This window comes from Amblyomma americanum, chromosome 9 (genome assembly GCF_052857255.1).
Source record: "Amblyomma americanum isolate KBUSLIRL-KWMA chromosome 9, ASM5285725v1, whole genome shotgun sequence".
Lineage (NCBI taxonomy): Eukaryota > Metazoa > Arthropoda > Arachnida > Ixodida > Ixodidae > Amblyomma > Amblyomma americanum.
The window spans coordinates 79,742,193-79,766,281 of NC_135505.1; the positions used below are offsets into that span (position 1 = coordinate 79,742,193).

General features: G+C 48.6%; 1 protein-coding gene across 4 annotated transcripts in view; it reads left to right on the forward strand.

Annotated features, from left to right (window-relative positions):
- The window catches only part of LOC144105465 (growth arrest-specific protein 2-like), a 237,009-nt gene that overhangs the window by 140,801 nt on the left and 72,119 nt on the right, over positions 1 to 24,089 (forward strand). The window contains exons 1-3 of one of the 4 annotated variants that reach the window (XM_077638587.1): positions 5,184 to 5,507; positions 16,104 to 16,467; positions 18,017 to 18,141. In XM_077638587.1, the coding sequence (XP_077494713.1) occupies positions 16,365 to 16,467; positions 18,017 to 18,141 (228 nt within the window). In that variant the 5' untranslated portion in view covers positions 5,184 to 5,507; positions 16,104 to 16,364. Of the gene's footprint in view, positions 1 to 5,183; positions 5,508 to 16,103; positions 16,468 to 18,016; positions 18,142 to 24,089 lie in introns of those variants that run through there. The other 3 variants (XM_077638588.1, XM_077638586.1, XM_077638585.1) reach the window with 3 other exon arrangements.

Sequence of the window (24,089 nt, forward strand, 5' to 3'; positions counted from 1 at the left end):
CCGTGTAGCGGATCATTCAAAACAGAAGTCAAGCAGGAAGCTTCTCTACCGCAAGAAGAAACCTTCTGCTACCATTTCAAGGTAATGCTGTCTTTAATAGTGCCATAATGTCTCTTATGCGGCTAAAGCGAAAAGCCTTTGGCCTTCAGACTTTTGACCTAGACTGTACCTCTCGCTACGTATATCCTGGCATAGCCGAGCTAAGCCACCGTCAATTTTCTTCTCCTGCCTGCACGTGGAGATACTGGCAAGGTTGTTTGTACGAACGACAAACTAAATTAACTTCCTGCTTCAGCAAGAGTCGAAGTTTTTTTTTTTGCTTATATTACGCGATAGCGTATACAGCTCGTTTGGTCGAAAAGTCGTCGGCGTAGTAGTGGTCGGCACCGCGTGCCGGAAATAATCGGAGGCTGCGTAAGAAAAATAATATTGTAATTTTTGCTTCTATTGATTAGTGATTTATTTGGGGTGGGTTAGGTGATGGTGAGTTGATGAAATTATTGTAGCTAATTTATTTATTTATCAATTAAATGAAAAATGATTAACAATTGGAAAAGAGGTGTTCAGGGGTGTCAAAATGCTTAGAATGAAAAGCCAATGCTTGATGACGCTATTAAGAAAATTTGCAATGTGTAATTGGTCAGCTAATTAATTTAAACAATTGAAAAAAATTGGCAACTGCGTTGAAAGGTCTCAAACTGCCCAGAATGGGAAGCCTAACACACTATGCTGTCGCGTTATACCCTCAAGGCGGAGCTTAAATGTCGTCTCCAATTTTTTTCTCACCTTTGAGCACTGTGATCTTAAAAATAAAAAAAAAAACATCGCAGGAGAGTTGTCTGTAGCGGTCATCACCATAGTACCGGTTAGAATCATATATCTAAAAACATCCTTGTTACCAAATTGGTATGCAGTGTGCTTTGTCCGCATCAGAGCAGTAGCCTATCCAGAGGAGTTACCAATTGGTTGCCACCCCAGTTTCAATGTGAGGATGGTGTGCATGAGAGCACGGCCAACTGTTCTGCTGTCGAATCGATAGAAGAGATCTATGATGCGCGCCCGCTAATGCTCTGCTGACGATGCTGATGCTGCGACAGCGGGCGTTCATCTCTCATCGCTGCGGCGTGCGGGAGAGGCCTTGGGAGAAAACGATTTCCGCAGAAAGGCCACGGACCGCGCGGCGCGCATCGCTGGTGGAGAAACGGGGGCAGCGGGACGCACACCTCTTGATTCCCGTGGGCCCGGAAAGCCTGTTGGCGTCTGAAGCGAGGGAAGCACTGAAGAAAACGATGGCGCAGCTGCAGTTCTTAGCGTTTTTTTTTATTTCTCTCTTGCTGTTTTGCTCTCTGGGCAGGAGATCTTTCCGCAACCTCTAAGTGAAGGTATGGGTGGGTGATACTGCTGCCCGCCAGCATCCAGGGTTATTTCGCGGCCAGGCAGGAGCCCATCAGTTATTTCGCCTTTCCTTTGGTCACAACCCTCTCAACCCCTTTGCTGGGTGTTAGGACCCCCCCCCCCCTCCCCCGATTGGTCAGTGGTTAGAACGCTCGGCTACTCAGCCCGAGAAGGCTCAATTCCGCGGCGGCCGTGTTTCGACGGAGGCGAAGCGCAAAAAGTGCCCGTGTTCTGTGCGGTGTTAGTGCACGGTAAAGATGGCCATGGGGCTGAAATTATTCCGGAGCCCTCCACTACGGTAACTATTTCTCTTCCTCATATTTCGCTCTCTCCTTCATCGTTTCTCTCGCGGCACCGTTCGGGAGTCCAGAGAGAAGTGAGACGGTTACTGCGCCGTTTCCTTCCGTGCAAAACAAATAAAAGAATCGAAATGAGCCGCCGCGGTGGCTGAGTGGTTATGGCGCTCGGCTGTCGGCCCGAAAGGCGCGGGTTCGATCCCGGCCGCGGCGATCGAATTTCGACGGAGGTGAAATTCTAGAGGCCCGTGTACTGTGCGATGTAAGTGGACGTTAAATAACCCCAGGTGGTCGATATTCCCGGAGCCCTCCACTACGGCGTCTCTCATAGCCTGAGTTGCTTTGGGACGTTAAAACCCCTATAAACCCTATAAACCGAATCGAAATGTTCGCTTACGTGATTACAGTCTTGGGTTCCTCGCTGGCTGCTCATCTGTATGTCGTCACTCTTACATGCTAACGCCACGAGACCATCTTCTGCCGAATGACAACGGGTTCTTCTTAAGTCAGTCGCCGTTTGCAGCAGCGCGTGGCGACGCAGGTACGGTTGGCTGGCGGCGCCGCTTCTCTGCTGTGGGGAGTAGAAAGCACATCGGAGCTCCTTACGTTTTCTGTTTTTTTTTAACCTCTAGCCTTCGTGCGCTCTGCGTGCTTTTCTTTTTTCTTTTTCTCAGCGATGTATTCCCGTCAGTGATTGAACGCTGACAACCGGAGCGCGGCCAACTGCGTGATAGCCGTCGTCTTGACCTCCATTAGAGCACGCTTCGCGGCTGCTCCATTTGCGAGCAGTGGGCTGTTCCCCCTGGATAAGAACGGGACAAGCTGGGGCTGTTCGACTTGACGCGATGCTCATCCACATCGCATTGCTGCCGTTGACGGTGTCGAGTTTTCGAACCACTCATTTAGGTGCTAAAACGCCACCCGGATAATGGGACACGGCGGAACGTGTATTTCGTAGGGAAGTTGGGAGTTTTAAATTGATTTTGGCGTGCGGGGCGACATGGATAACCCTGCAGCAGTGAAAACGGGCCCTGTTGAATCGGAACGTTCGGTGAGGACCGCAGTGCTGAATTTAATGGCTCGAATTGAGGCCTGAACAAATGCAAGACGCTAACGTGGCGTCGTTGGGTTAATCAGTTTGGTGTATTGTAGTAGCAGGATCTTCGCGCAAACATCCTTAAGTTTTTTTTTCTATAGGTAGACCAGGTTTGCATTCACGGCATTCTTGGTAACGGCGTCCATGTGGTCGTAGCGGCAGCGAAAAAATTAATCAGCGTAATCGAACATCTAACTGCAGAAAGTTTAGTCTTATCCGCCAGAAGGTTGAGGTGGTCGGTACACGACCTGGCATCTCCAAGAAGACGGACCACAGGAGGCCCAGAGAGGACATCCTGTATAGTTTCGCTTCAAGACCATTTGGCTGCTGCTTTCACATTTTGTGCAGAATGCAGTGTAAATGATTTGGGGAAGCCTAGACTGGCATTTACAAACACGCAGAACTCTGCGAGTGGTGTTGCTTTTTGCAGAAATCCTTTGTCGCTCACAAACTGCCCTGCCTTCCTCCACTGACAGGGCCCGTTTGCTGAATCTGTTTGTAGGACCCTTTTAGAGAACCTGTTTACAGGTCCCGCATTAGGACCTGCTTTCAGAACCTGTTTATGGGACCCTTTTAAAGAACCTGATTACAGGTCCCGTATGAGGAGGACCTGTGTTCAGAACCTGTTTGTAGGACCGTTTCGAGAACATGTTTACTGGTCCCGCATTAGGACCTGCCTCTGAACCTGTTTATGGGACCCTTTTAGAGAACCTGTTTGCAAGCCCCGTATTAGGACGTGCGTCTACGGAACCTGCGTGCAGGACCTGTTTATAGGGCCCTTTTAGAGAACCTGTTTCCAGGCCCTTCATGTAGGTCCCGCGTGCAGGACCTGCGTGCAGGATCTGCATGGAGTATCTTCCTGAACATGCAGACAGGCAGACCAGTCTTGATCTTGCCTGCTCTTATCCGACTCATGTTAGTCTTCGCGATCTGCGGGTCAGGTGCTTGTTCTTAGTTCCTCCAATGGACACTTGTTTTGGGAAAGAAAGTTCCTTTATGGTCGCTCTACGTCATTTAGCGTCGCGTGTTACGCGAAAGAAAACACGGTATTCCGTCATCGCATACGCACCTCACTCTTTCCTGCGCCCGCGTTTTTTTTACGCGCCGACTCAGCGGAGGCGTCGTCGGGCGTCGAAACATCTGTTGACCTCAGCCACAGAGGAGTGGAGCGCTCCACTTGAGAAGACGACGACCGAGAAGCGAGCAGCGGTTTCGCTCGCGTAACACATTCGCCACACAAGAAAAGAGAAGCTAATGAATGGAAGAAGCTGCGGCGACGGCGTTCCGCGGGCGTCTCCTGCAACTAACGAATGTTAAAGAATAAGAGAGAAGAAGAAAAGCTCGCCCACTTGCAAAGACAAAAGCATCGCCGTACCCTCTGGAGAGCCGCCGAGGTAAGACGGAACAAGAGCGATGCGCTCCGCCACCGCTTTGTAATAAACCCCGTGGCCCCTTCCAGCGTTCCCCTCCCACTTTCGGTTTAGCGGAGCGGTTTCTCACGTCCCGCGGACAGGTAGGCCGCGGCATTGCGCCTTAAGAGCGAGGAGGAAAGAGGGAAGGGGGAGATGCTCTACTACGTGGGTTGGACGAACCGGCACGTTCCTGGGCCGTCTTCGCTTTGACTGCGATATGCTGATTCGGGCCGCTTTTATTATTTCCCTGTCGGCCTTGCCTTGACGCTTCGCTTTCTCTCTCCCTCTCCCTCGGCGGCATGTAAAGGCTCTTCGCTTGCACTTGTGGATGCGTGCTTTTAACGCTCGGATGTTATGTTCCTCCCTTTCTGTTGGGACGGGCGTAGCGCATAGCGGGCGGAATATCGCCGACGCGTGGCTTTCGCGGAGCGTTGAGCGAAATGAGCGCTGCTTTCTCCCTCCACTCTCCTCCTACCTACAACTGCGCTCCGTTCGCGCCTCGTCCCGCGTTGTGCGCGGGCGCTGACATGGCGCGCCCGTGTGGTGTTTGTCTGGAAAAGAACGGCGGAGGTGGTTGTACCGGCAAGTTGCGCAAGGACGCGTACAAACGCCCGAGCCCTCCTTCTGATGCGGGGGGAGGCGGGGGAGGAGGCTCTTTTACCCCACTACCCTTTGCTTTGGCACGTTGGCGTAGCTGTGTGGCGGTGTGGTCGTTGTTCGTCGGCACACATATCTCTGCGGCTCTCGATTCTGCATTCTGTTCATCGCCCCCTCTCGCCGCCGACAACGCGGCTCGGGCGCGCAGGAAGACGCCCCGTCGCTCGCACCGATTTCGCTATCATCTTGTCTTTCTGCGTGCTTGGTATTTTTCGCTCGCTGCCTTTCATTTTTTTTTATTTTCGTCCGTTAGGAGTTGTTTGGGCGTCGCACCGGCTCGCGTCAAAGCGAGCGAGATGTTACCAACGCCGCCGCCTTTGCTCGCTGTCAGTGCTGAGCGAGTCGGTGGTGGTGCGGGCATCACGACGGGCTCTGACGCTGCCTCCTAGTCCTAGTCGGGTGTCGGATTGCGTGTGCGCGATCTAATTGTAGTACTCGTGTAGTTGCTATACTGCGGCGTAGTTAGTAATGCGACGCTTCTTGTGAGATCTGCGGTTGTTCGAGCTCTGTCCGGTGTGCTGTTGTCTTGCGTGCGATTCGTTTTGCCTTACGTGTGTCCGCGGATAACCAGCCAGCCGTCCGACCTGGGATATTGTCGACCGCTGTGAGTGGCCTGTTCGTCGCTGTAGCCGTCCGTCGGCGTGGTAACGAGTGCGTGTTTTTGTCGCGTCGTATCGTGTCGAGAATGCGTGTTTCGCGGGAGAGGCCGGCCGCTGTTTCATTTTGGTCGCCTGTTCTATTTTACTTATTCTAGAGCTTTGCTAACGGGCCTCAACCGCGTTCCTCCTGTGTAGCGTGTTTGGTGGGTTGCTTGTCCAGCGATTGAATGTTTGAGCGGTGACCTGATTAGGAAGGACTTGGCTATGTTTAGTCGTTGTAGTGAGATTGACTTGGCGGTGACCTTGAAACCCTGACGCCGTGTCAGTACCAGTGTGCATGGGATTTTTGCTTACGACCTGATTTAGAATACATGAAAGCCTACGGCCTGGTTTTGAGAACGTAAAAGCTTGTGGTAGATCAAAATAAAAAAGGCGCCAACTTGTCCATTCACTTTACGGAGACGTGGCACCTTTGTATACGTCTCGCGTTCAGATGACGACGTGCTCGATGTACATGCAGTTTGAAAGCGCGTGTGCATCATCATCATTAGCCGGACAACGTCCACTGCAGGACAACGACCGCTCTTATATCCCTCCAATTAAGCCTCACCTATGCCAGCTGCGGTCATCTCGCTCCCGCAAACTTTCAGTCATACCTCATCCGAACGCCTGACTTCGTGTCGCCTCTTGCTACAAATGCGCTCTCTTGGTATCCACTCTGTTACCTTAAAGGAACCATGGCTTAGCTGCCTTCCGCATTGCGTGCCTTATCCATGTCCATTTCCGCGACTGTAGGCGTGTAAACCTTGTCACGATAAGTTCTCCCTGATTTCTGTGAGCGATACATTTCCCCAAGAACATCTAGGCTTTTGCAGCCTGCCTCACCGGCTTTGGAGAAGCCTTGCTGCCTGCCAGGGCATGGAATTTTTCGGCACAAGGTTAAGGTGCCCCCGCAGCGAAAGCACAGCTGTGGCAGCTTTCCTCTGTCATGGGGGCCGGGACGGGAAGGGGGGGGGGGGGAGGCGCGATTAAAATACGCCGCGGTTGTCAGTGCTGGCTTTTAAACGCTTGTCTTCCTGCTGCGGGGCTTTAATGAAGTTGACTCTCACCTGGTTTCCAACGGCACTCTTAGAACATATTTATTTGCTCGTTCGTTTTTCCTGGTTTCTTGCCGTTCGATCACTTGCTAAAGCTCGCGTCATTGCCCATCTAATTTTTCAGTGGTTTCCAGCTGCATATAGCGTAGCATTTCATATCTCGGGTATTTTATTGCGTTTCAGCTGCAGCGTTGCGTATACTGAGCATCACGTCGTTTTATCGGCCGCATTGTACGCACACAACTCGCTACGTTCGCTGAAAACTGGGCCGTTATAAGCTAGGAAAAGGTTGGCAAAGTGAAATACAGGTACTGCCGCCACTGACAGTTCTCTCGGACAAACTGTGGGGGGACGTCAGCACATTCTTTGCAGTGTTGATCTCTCAGGCTAAGCGACACCGCAATCTGACGCCGTCATCAGCGTCACGAGCTTAGACCGGGTCGATGGCGGGAAAAAAATCTTTCATTGTTAAACCCCTCAACTTTTTTGGCTATATATATTTGCGACAAGGTAAGGCAAATATATATATATATATATATATATATATATATATATATATATATATATATATATATATATATATATATATATATATATCAGCAGACAAGTTAAAGGAAATGAGGGGCCCGTTTGACAAATTTTATGAAGGGAGCCAACAGTCACCGAAACCAAGGTGCATAGGGGAACGTTAATTTTTTTTTTTAAATGTGTTATGCTTATCAGTAGGGTAATAATTCTTAGATTAATAAATCGCTTAAAGAAAATTACTTATAAAGCAGCAGAAAAAACAACCATGCCGCCGGTGGGATCCGAACCCACGACCTCCGAATATCGCGTCCGGTGCTCTTACCAACTGAGCTACGGCGACGGCTGTCTAATCTGCTGCTCTCGTGGGTATTTATGTTTACTGGGTGTAAGCGAGCCTTGAGAGTGAGTATTACCCTACTGATAAGCATAACACATTTAAAAAAAAAAATTAACGTTCCCCTATGCACCTTGGTTTCGGTGACTGTTGGCTCCCTTCATAAAATTTGTCAAACGGGCCCCTCATTTCCTTTAACTTGTCTGCTGATAGCTTAACGAGGGTCTCGGTTCTGGCAGTCTTAATGCCAAAGGTAGTATAAGAGGGCTCTCGCACAGTTTCCGCCCTCGCCGTTAGATGACGTTCTACGTCACGCTCGCGGTATTACAGGACGTCCTACGTCCGCCGCTATGGTCGAGGGTGGCGCTGGTGAACACTCTCAAGGCTCGCTTACACCCAGTAAACATAAATACCCACGAGAGCAGCAGATTAGACAGCCGTCGCCGTAGCTCAGTTGGTAAGAGCACCGGACGCGATATTCGGAGGTCGTGGGTTCGGATCCCACCGGCGGCATGGTTGTTTTTTCTGCTGCTTTATAAGTAATTTTCTTTAAGCGATTTATTAATCTAAGAATTATTACCCTACTGATAAGCATAACACATTAAAAAAAAAATTAACGTTCCCCTATGCACCTTGGTTTCGGTGACTGTTGGCTCCCTTCATAATATATATATATATATATATATATATATATATATATATATATATAAATATATAAACAGACAAGTTAAGGGAAGTGAGGGGCTCGTCTGACAAACATATGAAGGAAGCCAACAGTCACCGAAACCAAGGTGCATAGGGGAATGTTCCTATTTTTTAATTTGTAGTGGTGATCGACGGGAGAATAATACTTCGCTTAATCTGTCACTTAAAAGAAGTTAATTTTAAAGCAGCAGAAAAAACAACCAGCCCGCCGGTGGGATCCGAACCCACGACCTTCGAATCTCTCATCCGGTGCTCTGACAACTGAGCTACGGCGACGGCGGTCCAGTCTGCTGCTCTCGGGGGTTTTTGTGGTAGACGTTTTGTGGTTTTTGGGCTATATATATATATATATATATATATATATATATATATATACAATATTGTTGCCGTTTAGGCACAGAAAGCCGTACAGTCTTAATTTCACTAAGAGCAGAATTTTGTTGGAGTTATCAGTGTCTCTTAACAGCGGTTCTTGTCCGATTTTTTTTCCGACATAAAGAAGAGATAGACGCAGTGAGAGCTGCTAGAAATTCTCAGGAAATGGCTGCGGGCACTTACTTTCTCGGCACACTCTGGGCGACGTAGAAGTCGTTCGTTTCGGGCCAGGGGCCTCGGGTAGTACATATATTTAGCGAGACACGGGAGTGGCCGCTTTCGTCGAGGAAGTGATAGGAGAGGGAGAGAGAGAGGGGGCCAGCCCCGGTATATATTTCCGCATAACTGCTGTGTCCGCCGCCTCCCAGCGTCTAACCTCCGGCCGCCTCTCCGCCGCTTCTAGCATTTCCTCGGCTCTTCCTCGTGTAATGTGCTGGGCGAGTCGACCGTTTGAATGTTGTCCGTACCTTGAGAGTTCTTGGCCTGTGTGTGTCATGCAGGCTGCGCTGCGGTGTGATTAGAGGGTGGACTTTTGTTTAGGTTTAAACCGAGGAAGACTGATAATTAAGATTGCGCTGAAATTTTTTTAAATTGCTTTTTGAGGAAAGGAAATGGAGCAGTATCTGTCTCGTATATCGTTGGACACCTGAACCGCGCCGTAAGGGAAGGGATAAAGAAGGGAGTGAAAGAAGAAAGGTGCCGTAGTGGAGGGCTCCGAAATAATTTCGACCACCTGGGGATCTTTAACGTGCACTGGCATCGCACAGCACACGGGCGCCTTAGCGTTTTGCCTCCGTAAAAACGCAGCCGCCGCGGTCGCGAGTTCGAACCCGGGAACTCCTATCAGTAGTCGAGCGCCCTAACCACTGAGCCACCGCGCCGAAATCAGTTTTCGAAATTCGGTTTTGATTGAAACAAGTCAGTATCCTTGAAATGCCCACCACAGCTAGCTGGGGATTGAGGAAGAGTGACACTAAGTCTAACGAGGAGACTAACAAAGTACAATTGCCGGGAGGGCGGTGAGCTGGTGGTAACGTTGCTTTAAGTGGCGCAGTTTTGCGCTTTTGGGCATTTCTGGGGTATACCTCACACGTCACTGTAGTCCAGGAAGCTCTATATCCTCGCCGCCTGCTGGCGAACCGCTATTGCTTCACGGTGGCAACTTGATTAAGTGTGTTTCTCGACTACATATAAAGACACTGGGGAGAAATTATGGATAATTTTCGCGAAAAACTGTCATGTTCTGATTATACCGTGGCGGTTCAGCACCAATTTTGTCACAGCTGTCAACACTCAGACAACAGGATGCCCCGCCCTATAGCACAACCCGGCGTGAAAACCGAACGATAACCTGACGACCCAGTTTTAGAAGTAAACTTCCAGCTGCGTTTTTGTCTATGGGCTCAGTCGTTTTACTTGCGTCGCTTGTCTTGAATGGGAATTAGTGCTCCTTTTGACGAACGCAGCTCTAAGTTCGACCGTGAATTATTTGCCGGTAAAGCGAATGTTCGTGCCTGCTGACAAATAGGCTGAGATAAACTGGAGCGGATTTCGAACGCGCGAGATTACCGCATTATATTACGGACGTACACAATACGAAGAAAATAATATTCGTCGGAATAAAAAGGAAAAGAAATCGTTCTGAAGTAAACATAAAAAAGTCAGCCGAATTTTCAAACAATGAAAACTGAAAAATTCCAACCCTTAGTGGTAATGTATCTTGACACAAATGACCTGAGCAGCAGATACTTTGAATAAAACGAAAATGCTTGAAAATAAATTCTTTACAGCGCAGCGAGCTACTGAAATGAAAACCACGCCCCAGTAACTACGAGCCTCCTGGAGAGCACAGTGGGTTAAGATTCGAGCGCTCGGAATGCCGAATGGGAGAAAAGAGGGTGGACATGTAATGCGTAGAACTCATTACCGCTGGCCACTTAGGCTTAAAGGAATGGATTCTTTGCAGAGTTGTTACTGTGCAGGTGCATGCAGCGTGTGTTAAGTGCGCGGTTTTATTCTGTTTTTCCCTGCTCTCAACAAGCGGCCTTGAGGCTCCCTTTTTGAATAAACAGCTCAATCATTCATTCTCCTTTCGGTCAGTAGGCTTAATTAGGTTTAATCTGCAGTGTTTTAGGCGTTTTCTGGGGCCGTATTTAATCGGCTATTGCGGGCGTCGAATCAGAGCCTTTAGTGCATGCATGTGCATGGCAAACTTCACCTCGAGTACCAGATATACTATATGTGCGGCTGCATATACGAGTTTGCCAAGATAGTAGGCGATTTGTAACCTCTGTTCTTGAGGTTGCGTGCTGTGTTGCCAGCCGTACAAAGTCGCATCTCCGTCATCACTGACATTTTGTTTTGTTTTTTTGCTTGGCATTATGCTTCGTCGAATACATTTGTGGCGGCATCACGTCATACATGCATCAGCAGCGTTCCTCGCCTACCTGCCTAGTCTTGTAGTAATTGTGCATTTTTATCGTCTTTACGTCGTCTACACGTTGGACTTGCACATCTGACCCGCTGTTTTGCACTCCGCAAAGAAGGAAGACCAGATTGCGAAGGGTGGGCTAAAAATATATCGCATTGAATTGCGCACGTTTTAATCTCATGTAAAAAGAAAGCAAAATTGTGAAATCAAACATTTTGCGCGTTTTGTCAAGAACACAGACCTATTTACCCCAGTCTACTCCTGGGCCAGGTTTCACTCGTAAGCTCCGTACTTGTTTTCAAGTTTATTAAAGATGTTTGAAGAATTTTTCTGAAAGAAAGAAAGAATAAAGTAAGTTATAATTTTCAAAATTGCAAGCTCTATTTACTTAATGACGAATACAAGATTTTCTTCTTTTTAACCTTGTGTTTGTCGCATGGTATCCTCTGTCGCTTATGAGCCAGAAAACAGAGTATAATAAATTATCTTTGTCTTAGGCCCAACTTGTCTCCGCAACTGATTTGTGGCATATTTTTCTTTGCACTGGTCACACAGGAGAGCGATAATGACGCCTGCGCTTTGTCCAATCGCTGACTCGCACAGTACGGTCGCTTTGCGGCTGCCCAAAACCAGCTTTCCTAGACATTACACACTATAGCCACCTATCGGCCGCCAGTACTGCACGCCGGGTGGCTCAGTGGGGATATCTTTACTATTGATTTCCAGGGAACTGTAGAGATTGCAGAGGTGCGATTTCTTAGGCGCTGCAAAATTGGACGGCCGTAGAAAATCAAGGGAGCGTACCGACCATGTTCAAAACACTCACGCTAGTTTTTTTTTTATGTTCGGCGCTCGAGATCTGCGGCACGTATTGTGGCAGTCGCGCAAGCTAAACACATTTCTCCAGATGTATTGGGCTTAGCTGACGTGCCGGGCGCTGTTCTAGGAAAAGTTTATGTAACCCGGCTTGCGTGTCCTAATCCCAACCTTCGAGTCAATATTTTCGTCGCCAGATGTCGCCGCATGCATTTGTCAGTGTCTCCGACTGCGCGTTTCCTGTCACAGTCTGGTCGCTCAGCGCTCTCCTCCATCACTACTATATAGCGTGTCCTCCACGCGGTCTCCTCTCGAGACTTTCCAGTGCCTAACGCGGTCGAGTCCCGCGCTTCCAAGCGCATCGCTCAGAGCGGTTCATCTTCTCGGCTCCCCGCGCAAAGTCGGGGACATTCTGGGTGATTCCCGCCGACGCCGAAACGACACGCGGAAGAAGAGGGATATCTCGGATCGTTACAGGCGGGAACAGCTGTGAACCAGGGCCTTCTTGTACCCTCTCTTTTTTTTCCCCCCTTCGCTATAACGGTTGCCGTCCCTGGCTCATGCTTAGAGAGGGCTTTTTCCCAAAATAGAACCCTCAGTGCTGTGCGCGATGCGGTAAGACTGGGGACAGCCGTTGACGAAAGTAGCCAAGATGAGTGCTCGCTTTGTTTCGAGTGGTAATACGCGTTAAGCGACGTTTGTTCTAGCAGACTATCGCTGTAGGCGGTGGGTGTTTAAGGGGGTACAAGAGCTTTCCTTACAACCGATGGGTGTGTCAAGAGCATCTTTTTTGGATGCGTAGTAGGAAAGCACAGTCCGGCTGGCCAGGCGGCTGGTTGGGCGCACTGCGATTCGGAAGAACCTGCCATGGCTGCGTTGAAGAACTTTGAAGCGCTCTAACTGGAGGTTGTGCGTACAGCATTTCAGCCTCTCATTCTATTCAATCTGTTGGAGTAGAATTTAGTACAGTAGAGATCGGTGCACTTGAATGCTGTACAATTTAGAATAGTAGAGTAGAACACCGCGCATTCGTGGTATACCTGATTTTCCCTTAGGGTAACCGTGTGGATTGCAAAAAAAAAAAAAAAACGCGTGCGTCAGGAATTCTGGTGAGTGGATGACATACGGAAGTTTGCGGGAGTAATATTGCCCCAGCTGACACAGTACACAGTTAACCCGTATAAAAATGGTTTATAGACAGTCTGTAGACTTCTTATAGACCCTATTGCCTTCCTATAGATATTTTTGTCTATTAATAGTCTATAGGCTTCCTATAGACAAAAGTTTATACTAAACGTGTATGGCCATAAATCTGTAAATTTTCTATAGACTGTAGAATTTGTATTGCCTATTGACTTCACTCTAAGGTTTATCTATAGAAAATCTGTAAGCTTTGTAGACAGAACTCTATGGAAAGTCTATAGACGGACTAAAGAAATTTTTGTAAGGGAATTGCAGGGAGATGCCTTGGTGTCTTGCACTGGGTGTAAATTGGCCACTATGTAAAATGGCCACTATGTAAAATGTATAGGTGGGGACACAGCGGCCTATGCTGTTCGCAGATAGTCTTCTAGTTCCCCCAGGCGCCTTGAGGTGACCCTTCGATGAGTGGCACATTTCCGCGCGTTATTTGAACCTGTTAGCACGGGTAAGAACTGGTCGTTTGGTGACGAAGCAGTAACTCTTGCCAGGTGTTATCTCATTCTTTCATTTGATGACTTGGCCGTCTGCTGGTTTGTTTGTTGCCGCTCCTTGCATACGTTACCGGAAGCTCGGTCTAGTCCTCATGCTCAAAAAATAAACGATTACCGCACGTGTATGGAGTGGTTGCGCTGGATGATGGGGCTCGCTGACCAAACGCCAATGAAGAGTTCCGCGCAGTAGAGTCCTGTTTCTATGGCAACGAGAAAGTTGGTGTACGTTTTTGTTTCTGCTAGGTTTTACCACTCGTCCGGTAGAAGGCGCTGCGATCACTGGCCCGGAAGCGGCACACGTAGGCTCCCTCAGGCCCGGTTTTGAAGCGTGTGGGTGGTACCTTGTCTTGCCGCTGGCATCCAACGCATTTCGCGTGTTGTGTCCCCACCTATATATCGTACACTGTAAAGAGGAGTGGTGATGTTGATGACAATGACTGCACTACACATTACAATCGAGTCCTTAGTTCGCGAACGCTTAGTTTAGATGCATCTTAGTTTCAGCTTAGCGTAGTTGAAAAGCTGCATGCATGTTACTTCTTTTGTTTACTCGCGATAGCGCATGCCAATCTATTTTCTAAGTTGCTCCCTATTTGTTTTAGCCTGTCCGCCGTAAGTTCGTAATGCGAGAACGCGGAGAGGCCGTTATCTGGAAGGGTCTCTGTTCAGCAGGGCCTTCCGCATTCTGGTGAATCTGAGGGCAGCAATGCGATACTGGTTGACCCGCCTTTCATCCTTTGCGCCTGCCCATCAATCACGACCGACTTATCTTGAGATCTGCCTGGATGTCTCAGATCTGGACATGTGCCGTCGTCACGTGATCGCCCTGTCGGGGAGTCCGCCCCTGTGTCACATGCCGCTTTCGTGTTTATCAAAGGGACCCGTTGAGAGCGAGCACAGTTGGGTCTCCTTGTTTGGCGCTCGGACCTTAATTGCGGTTGATGTCTCAATACGACCGGCTGTTGTGATAAATATGTTCGCGGTGGCATCCAGTAGCAACTCGTCTGGGAAGGCGCGCAAAGCTGTTAAATGGCAGCAGGAGTTAATTGCCCATACGTAAATAACGATAACAGGAAGGCGGTGTGACAGTTTCCTTTCTTTTATGCGGACGGCGTGATTAGATGGGAAACAAATGCTGGCTTGCGCAGCTGTTGCGAGAGATTCTCCGTTCTTGTGCAGTCAAAAAGCTGGCCCGTCCACGTGCACTGACATCGCACAGCACACGGGCGCCTTCAGTGTTTCGAGGGAGGCGAAACGCAATGGCGCCCGAGTGCTGTGCTGTACGGTGTCAGTGCACGTTAAAGATCCCAGGCTGTCGAAATTATTCCGGAGACCTCCACTACGACACCTATTTCTCTCTTTTCTTTCACTCCCACCTACCTCCCTTCCTTAATATTAATAATTATAATTGGTATTTGGGGAACGAAAATGGCGCACTATCTGTCTCGTATGTCGGCGGACACCTGAAGCGCGGCCGTAAGGGAAGGGATAAAGGAGGGAGTGAAAAAAGAAAGAGGTGCCGTAGTGGAGGGCTCCGGAATAATTTCGACAATTACTGCGCCGTGTTCTTTCCACAAAACCTTTTTTTTTTTCAGTTTTCCCCGCTGGATCAGTATAACAACTAGTTGTCACAGACTTACATATTTTTGAACTATACAGGTTCTGTAGACCTTTACACGTCATAGAAAACGAGGAGAAGAAAGGCTTTTTTTACAGGCGGGCGCAACAATTAAATATGAAATAAAGCTATCATGCCTATATGCTGACTTTGCCGTGATAACGTTTGCGTTCTTCGAAGCATCCGGTACACTTGAGGTCATAATGCTTTGTTTATACAGAGTGGCTAGTTTTTCTAGCACAACCATTATTCAATAGATATCCTGTTACCTGATCCTTACCAGCTGCTTTCCCCCTTTTGAATAGATCCTAAGGCTTTCTTTACTTCCTCTTTTTACTGGCGGGATGTCCCATTGCTGTGCGCTATTGGCTCTCTCATTAACGTCCTGATTACATTGGCTACTGTATGGATTTGTGTAGAACTCTTCGGCTGCTTTAACTATCGTATTCATATTGCTAATGACATTACCCTCGTTGTCTTTTAACGCATACATCTGGTTTTTCCCTATGCATAGTTTCCTCTTCACCGCTTTTAGGCTACCTCCGTTCTTTAGAGTATGTTGGATTATCTTCGTATTACACTTCCTTGTATCGGTTACCTTGCTATTATTCATTAACTTTCATAGAGATACCTGTCCTATTCTGTATGTGGTGGCTTTGACCTGCAATGGGCGTAGTTAGGCTGCTGCTGATGATGTTGACCTATCTTTTTTTCTTTTCATGTAGATCGTACTCTCGTTGGGCGTTTTTTTTTTTGCGGTCAGTTTCTGCGGAGCTTCTTTATACGCATTTCACTTGCAGGCTCATCAGTGCCTAGTTCCTTTTTTATTTATCCGAGCATAAAAACTAAAGTTTTTTTTCTGCGTACCTGCCATGAGGGGCAAAGCTGGGAGGTTAATTGGGCGCTGACTGATTTGACTGTGCTTTTACACGGTGCGAGCACTGTGTTCTGCGTCGAGTACACGCGGCTGGGACAGGAATATAACCGCGTTGATTCGATGTTTATTTCGCGGCCGGTAATTGAGGTGGCTTTAAAACCGTGTCTTTGCAGTCTCCCCTGCGGTGTCGGTGGCGTATACCTGTTTCAAAGCGAAGCCGTTTCTTCACTTTTCTCGAAGGCGATAAACGTTTGCCCAGGCGTCTGAACTGTCAGTTGTCAACCGTCGCTTGACTCTCGCTTCGACTTGGCCTGTGCTAGCCGTCGCGTCGACTTGACCTGTGTTGGTTGTCGTGTAGACTTGAACTGTGTTGGTGGTTACCGTGTCGACTCGACTTGCGTTGGCGCTGCGGGGGAGCAGCGAATCGTGTCGCCATGCGTTGGTGGTTGACGGTGGACGAGGCGTACGCCGAGGATGACATGGAGCACTTCGAAGCGGACAAGCGACGAGCCGCGAGGTGGCTGCGCGATGTCCTCCGTAAGTGCGTCGCCGATTGACGTGAGAACAATGGTGTCGCTTTAGTCTTGTGTCTCGTAATACCACGTTTCTTGACGGCGTTTCTGAAGATCATGTCTGAAAAAGAAAGTACGTCATACTTCGCTGCGGGATGCATTTACTGCTTAATAAAAGGCAATTTTACGAATATATAAACACTGTTTAAGAAAAGCTTATTGTACGCGCGTATAAACAAATTAGATGTAGACAAGAAGCGCTGGGTGCAGCCTACGGAGAAATGCACGTGGCTATAAATACATTGTTGAGGAATATGAGAGGGAACTAAGTAATAATAATAATAATTGGTTTTGGGGGGAAAGTATGAAAATTCGCTTTTTGATAACTCCGTTTTTATATGTGACAAGCATAGTTCTTTCGGTTTTCTGAGTACTTCTGCTCTTTCGAAGTAAGTAGTCATTCTTAATTTTAGTTCAGACGTAATCAGAAAATTGGCGTTTCTTTTGGGGCAGATTTTGTTCCCTCTCAGATTTCTCACGACTATTCACAGTGTTGCACCTTTCAAAACGTTCGTTATTTTTGCTGGTATTCAGCCGAGCTCTCTTCCATATTGTTCTTTAGGGTAATTTTGGTGTGCAGTGGCAAAAATGGATGAAAATGAGGTGTGCAATGCTTGGGATTCATTAATACATTAAAAACCGTTTGTGCGGTGGCTTGTTTGAGCTTTTTTTCTTTTTTCCCGTCGCACGGGTGTCGGTCTTGCTTCAGTGCAAACCATTCAGATGACAGTATGGTTATCATTTTACCCTTTGTTTTCCATATTTTCACCTTGTTGTTCAAGCACCTGAAAACGTAGACAATAATCTGCGGTACGTAAAAAAACATAAATGTAGTGTCAGAATAAAAAAAAATGGTTGACTTGCAACTGCACAATGAAGAGGTTCTCTTCAATCTCCTTAATATGGCTTTCAACAGTCGAGTTCAGGTTATATAGACGCAATAGTCAGCTGTATTGTTCCGTTCTGAAGTTATTCAGGTATTTGTGGCTGTAAAATGCCCAATGTGACTTACTCTTTGTTCACCTTTGTTTTCAAGGTGCGACGGCTCATTCGGTGCTTCATTTTATCAAAACAATGTGTGAGAGCAGCCGTCAGTATTTTTTTATGCTGTCAAGTTCCAAATGGCTTATGTAACAACAGAGGACAGTATAAGTATCAAATATGGCGTACGATACTTGAAAAACAAAATATTTGAGTTCCTGGTCCTGAGGAGCCCGGCGCATTAAAGTACAGTGGAAGAAAAAAAGGTTGTATGCTTGACTTTTGGTATGTACGTCGCTGTGTAAAACGTCGACCTTGATTGGAGGTCGCGTGCCGTGTTTTTATCACGCAGGACGCCGTCAAAATTTGAAGGCACTTCGGTGCCCATATACACTTAAAGCGTATACTCTGATTTCTCAGAATGGACTTTTGCCTTAATTGCTATCGTCACTTTGTTTTGAATCTCATGAATATGTGCAAATAGTAGCGCTGCCTGAAATATCGTGTCCCTCTTTCGTTTCTCTTTCGCGCAGACGTCGAGGACATAACCGCAGACAATTTCCTGGACAAACTGGACAACGGCGTCATCGTCTGCCGGCTAGCCAAGCTAATCCAAGCCAAGGCGGAGCACTGCTGCCCCCAGAGCGGCTCCTCCAGGGTCAGTGCACGATTTGTATACCCTCATTTGCACAGCCTCTGTCGAACGTTTGGAGTCGCACCATGCATACGGTTCGTAATGCATCCCCAGCGTTCCAAATTTCCTGAAGGTAAGATTTCAGTTCCGGCCCCTTCCAGTGGGCTGTGAACCCCACTGGGCTCTCAACTTTTGACAAAGACTGTACGTGTAACGTGGCAATAAACGCGCGAAATTTATTAAACTTTTAACTGCGACCTTATACCTGCAGGTATGCATAAATGTAGGGAATACATTGTAGCCAGCTATATGGGATTACACTGCGCTGCAATCCTAATAAGGTAATAATGTAGAAAAGGCTACCAACAAGAAACCCCGCTTTTTTTTCTAAGTTCAAGTTAAGCCGCTTGCCGTTCTTGCTATAGAAATTAGTAAAATGTTAGGAGCGGCCTGTTCATGAGAGATGTGTTTCTGGCTTCGTATTCTGAATGGTATGCTAATACTCGTCGCCGCATATTGAAGCCTTCTTAGCTGTGTAATAGTACGAAATTTGTGCAATGTGCATCGACAGTTACGTGAAATTTATTTATAAAGAAAGCAGTGGCGTCAACTTCGCGTTAAGGCTATGCACAATTTATTCGTCCTGCTATCGGCAGAACAACGCGTGTCGGTGCATCGCGTAAGAATAAGGCTGCGAGAGTGCGGGACACACTGAATTAGCCACTGGCCTCTGGCATTCAAGAACGAAGCGGCAAAGGCCCCTTAAAGGACGCCCTCTAGCCAATGGCGTCGGCCGATTTTCATGACGTCGCGGTTAATTAATCGTTAATCTCCTGCCACGTTAGGTTAATTCTTGCACAATCCCGTCACGCTAGCGCGATCATTAACCACTGATTAACTGCGACGTCATAAAAATCGGTCGACGCCTTTGGTTGAGGGTACTCTGCCTCCTCGTTCTTGAGTTCTATCGGACTGTAGCCACCGTGGGAATTTGGTGAACTGTGGTGCCTTCGTGGTGAAGACGACGGCGTTAGTTGTGTCCGCATGCGGCCGTCAGTTACACACTGATTATAGCCACGTCTTTGACGAAGGGTACGTAGGTGTAAAAAGTCATAGGACATTAACGAGACGAGCTGAGGCATGTGAAGCAATAGTAGGGGTTCAGTAAAATAATGATAAGAAGGAAGGATAAGATTTTTGCTAGTCCCGGCATCTGTCGTCGATACTCAAGCGCCTGAGCTGGGGCAGCGGAAATAAAGGATAGCAGGCAGAATGGAGCGATGTAATGAAAGACGTGAGGGGACCGGAAGAGAGGATAGGCGAAGAGGTAATATACAGAAACTATTTGCGCAATAAGAAATGTGTACAGGTTGCGCACTTGATTAGTCAGGCGTGTGAAGGCAAAAACCTGATTAGTACATCCGTTGCGAAAAGTTTTGTGGGACGCAGAGTTGTCGAGAAAACTGAATTTCAACGCAACCAGAATTGAAACGGGCCGTCTGCATTTATGCGTTCGATCGACTGAGCACCTACACAGCACACATCCAGCCAGCGCACCCATCCGGGCATTTTTGTTTTGTTCTTCGATGGCTTAGGGCGTTAGACGCGGCGTTTGTTCCCAGCTGTTCGCCTGGTCCGACGGCACAACAATTGGCAGCGTTTGTTTTGACGGGCGAGCCCATCAACTCCTCCTCAAAACTCCCGGCTCGCTCAAACGCTGGCTCGCGAGCCTCAACTCGGGGAACGAACGCGGGGCTCTGGAAACGGGGCCCATCTTGAGATCGCGCCCGCCGTGTTGGCGCAGCGCCGAGGGGTCCTTGACACGAACTGGGGTTCCCCCGGCCACCGCCGTGTGCTCGCCACGTGTGGTGCTTACGCGCGTAGAGCTTCGAAGGCGAGGGAGAGGATGTTGGCGCTTTTCTCTGCGGGCACTCTCTGTGTGAGAGATGCGCCGGGATGATAGAGGGAGATTCCGCGTGCCCGCTTCGTCCTCGAACCGTTCATCACTGGGGATGTGGAGTGCTCCGCGTATTGTGGCGCCTTCGGTGTGCTCAATAGCGCACTCCGGTTAGTGCGCGCAATAACTGCGGCGGCTCAACAACAGGCCGACGTAAGTTCAGGGCCTCGCGATCCTTTCGCGAGCAGTAATCCCTTGATGAGGCCACTTGGACTGAACGCGTAGTCATCAATCACGTCTGTAACCTTTGTTGTATTTGCAGCGCGTTTCAGCCGCCCTTGTACTCTCAAAACGGAGCCATACAACCTCTTTCGACGTTTACTTCATCACCTCCATTTTCGCTACATAAATCATGGTCCTTTGTTGTAACCATAATTTTATACCTTCTCTCATTCACGGTTTCACTTCGCAGTTTCACTTACATCTAATAAATTTATTGACCTATGCAGACCATTGGTCACATAAAAATATGGTGCTTTATGACAATATGCAGCACTTCAAAATAAAAAAAATAATTAATCGTCATCAACTGCGGCTTAATTGCTTTTGTTCCCACAGCCTGGAGTCATAGTTTGTGTGTCTTAAGGTTTGTGGGCTGCACGCTTCAGCTTAGCTTAGCGTCGCGATTTTTTGGCGCGAAGTGCAAGCTATAAGTTTATAACATTGCCCTGTCGCCTGTCAAATGAGTGGCCGGGTACGCTGTTTAAGCCTCACGCCCATCGTGGTGGTGATTTTTATGTCGCAAGGGCATCTGTGGCCAAAGAGCGCCATGGCACAAGGTTGTTTCTTCTACTCAAGGCGGGGTCAACGACCCATTTCGCAAGCATTTCACCCTGAATAAACCTAGCATCAGAGCAGGAGACACCTTGTACCCATTGTATCACCGATGGGTACCCGGTGGCACTGGGGATCATATCCCGCACCTCCCGCATGCGAGGCGGATGCTCAAACCACTAAACCATTGCTGCGGTCATGAGGGGACGGGTACGCTGTTCAAGCGTCGCGCCCATCGTAATGGGTTTGTGAGTGAGTCCTTACCGTCTCTTGGGCAGTTCCGGTAGCCCGGCCTACACGACAGTGAGACTGTAGCAGACAAATGGCGCGCCGTTGCGACGCGAGAACGTCTTTGAGTACTCCACACCCTCCGTTCTTTGGCGCCAACTCGTTGGCGCCTAACAAGCAGGGCGCCATCGTTGCCGTGGTAAGAGAACAACCAGCACGTCATCGTCCTTATTTATTATTCGTCCGTGACGGGTGAAACGAAAGAAATCTTTTAGTTTATGGATGCGTAGATGTTTGTTTTTTATGCTCTTGTCTGCGCCGTGTGGGCATCGGAGGAGGTGGTGGTGGTAGTGGTTTTTATTAAAATAATAGCAAAAAGGAAGGAAAAGATTTTTGCTAGCCCCGGCATCTGCCATCGACATTGAAGCACCTGAGCTGTGGCAGCGGAAATAAAGGATAGCAGGCAGAATGGAGAAATAAAATGAAAGAGGTGAGGGGACAGGAAGAGAGGATAGGGGGAGAAGTGATATGTACAAACTATTTACACAATAAGAAATGTGTCCAGGTTGTGTGCGTGATTAGTTCATGCGGGAGGAATTAAAACGGGGACAGCACTGTGTTGACTACAACTTGAGTGGGGCGTCCAGTTGTTAATCGGAGGAGGCCCTGCTGCTATTCTTTGAACGTGCAGAAGGATAGGGCAGGCTGTTGTGTCCGGCTCTGTTTTGACTGCGGAAAGCTCCGAGAGTGTTCCTTTTTTTTTTCTTCTTATGGGCGAAGAGTTGGGGTGGGAGGCGCGCAATCCACTATTATTTCGGGATACCGGTCACCGATGTTTTCTCGACAGCAGCCATAATGTTTCTTTTTTTCTGAAGTAGTGAAATTAACCAGCATACTGTCGCGTAGCGAGCTTCGCAGGTTTCGTGCGCGCCAGTTTTTCGAACAAGCTGAATGTGTTCTTCTCCCCGCGGTGCGGCTGTTGCTGCCTTTTTGTTCGCTGCGGAGCAGGGAGCCATTAGAGGGACTCACACCCCGACATTTGAGCCGTGGCTCTTTGTAAGCAGGCGTTGTGCGGCCCCCTCCCTGGCCTTGTACGAATGTTTAGTGAAAGTAAAACGCAGTAAACTGCGAGACGCACAGTTAGCTGGCTGCAGGGGGACAAGTTCTTCCAAGGCCGCGTCCGAGCCACCAGAGCGGGCGCGCGGACCCCCCGTGGTTTCCAGGAAAGTCGCGCGGAGTGATTGCTTCGGGCAGCACATTGCCCGGCCGACCAGATGCGCCGGAGACAAGCCGCTAGGACTGAGGGCGCGGACGGCGGGTCGCGTGGTGCACCGACTGGGATGTTAGCGGTCCCTGTGTTTCGCATGTCGTTTTGCGTGTTTGTATCTGTGTGCCAAGCGGAAATGCGCGCGTCTTCGTGGAATTTACGTGGTGCGTAAACAACCTCGTGGTCACCGGCGTGCTATTGGCTGCTTCCATTTTAAAGAAATCCTTCTCATTGGCTCCGTCAACAGCAATTCCGATTGGCTACTAAATGTGTCCCAGAATCCTGGGCAAACGTATTTAAGAGGCGGTTTTGGCGCGAAGAAGGGAGAGGAACGGCTGTGGTCCTGCTGCTCGGGACCTCTGCTCGGAAGATGATTGGTGCCCCTTGGTATGACTGATTGCTTTAATATTTACTCTTAAATCTTGTGTTATTAGTTTATTCAGTTTAAAGGATGCTTTGGACCCATTTTAAATAAATCAAGTTAATTCATGCTACCCATCGACATCTGCTGGTCGACTTCTTGGAGGCGGCGGAGCCACCGTTCCGTCCCGACGTACGCTTCGTTACAATACAACGAAGATGCGTCACTGCAAGGAGCATTTTGTTTACCTGTTATTTGTACACGGTTTGCGAACACCCACGGCACGAAGCAGCACGGAAGGACGGGAAGAAAGCTCACTACTCAAAAGCACACTTCATCGCTGCTTCGATGACGGGTGGTCATCGCATAGAGACTCAAAACCACGTAAGACACATTCTGTCCCATTGCGCCCAATTAAGACGCTCCTTAATCGACGTACCCATGCGACGGCCACACATATTTCGTGGTCAAGATAGCAAGCAGCCTCATGAATGGAGAGGATGTCCACGCTGAGTATCGTTTTCACCACCTGACACGTCCTGATGAATATGTTGGACCTCTCTTTCGTCAGCGATCCCGGCGTGTGTAGAACCAGCCCCACCGTTAGTTCAGGGTTTTGGTAAGACGCTCACTGAGAGGATCTTCACGTGTCACGGTACGCGCATTTCTCGTTTGCAGGGCTGTGGGAACGACGCGGACGGCGAGGCGTTCGACAGAGGTGTGTGCGTTCGTGGTGTGCGTATTGCAATGGAGTGCTCCGAGTCGATTGACCCCACCTCGACTGCTGGCCGCCGTTAGTCGTACTTACCGAGTTTAGGTTCGCTCCCTCCGGGGAGGCGTTTCTATTTTTGGGCACGCAGAGTGATGGTGTGGCGCGTGGCGTTGCCAGTGTTCGAGGAGCGTCTAAAGGTGTAGCGCTGAAGTGCTTGGAATTAAACTAAACGGTTTCAAGAAGTTTTAAATAACAATACAAGGACATGATTAGAGGGTTGTATGGACGAGAGCACGGAAGTAATTTGCCTGAGAGCGTGGTTCTCCAGAGCGTCCTTTATTTCGACTAGCCCCATTGAACCACTCCATACAAGGACGAAGCTGGTTTTATGAAAAATGGCGCATAAAGGTGAAGCACTTGCGCAGCGCCTAGCAACAACCTGGCGGCTCTCCGAAGCTTTTCGTTGCAAATGGACAGCTCCTGTGCCGCCCTCATTGACGTTGGTGAGCGTTTGACTTCTTCATTTACTGTTATACCTTAGCGTTGCATGAAAAATATGGCCGGTGGGGGCAAAAATAATTCACAATAATCAGCACCGGCACAAAACCATTTTAAAGGCGAAGCGTCGGGGACGCCAGGAAGGAAGCTCGAAATTTTAATGGTATTCGAAAAA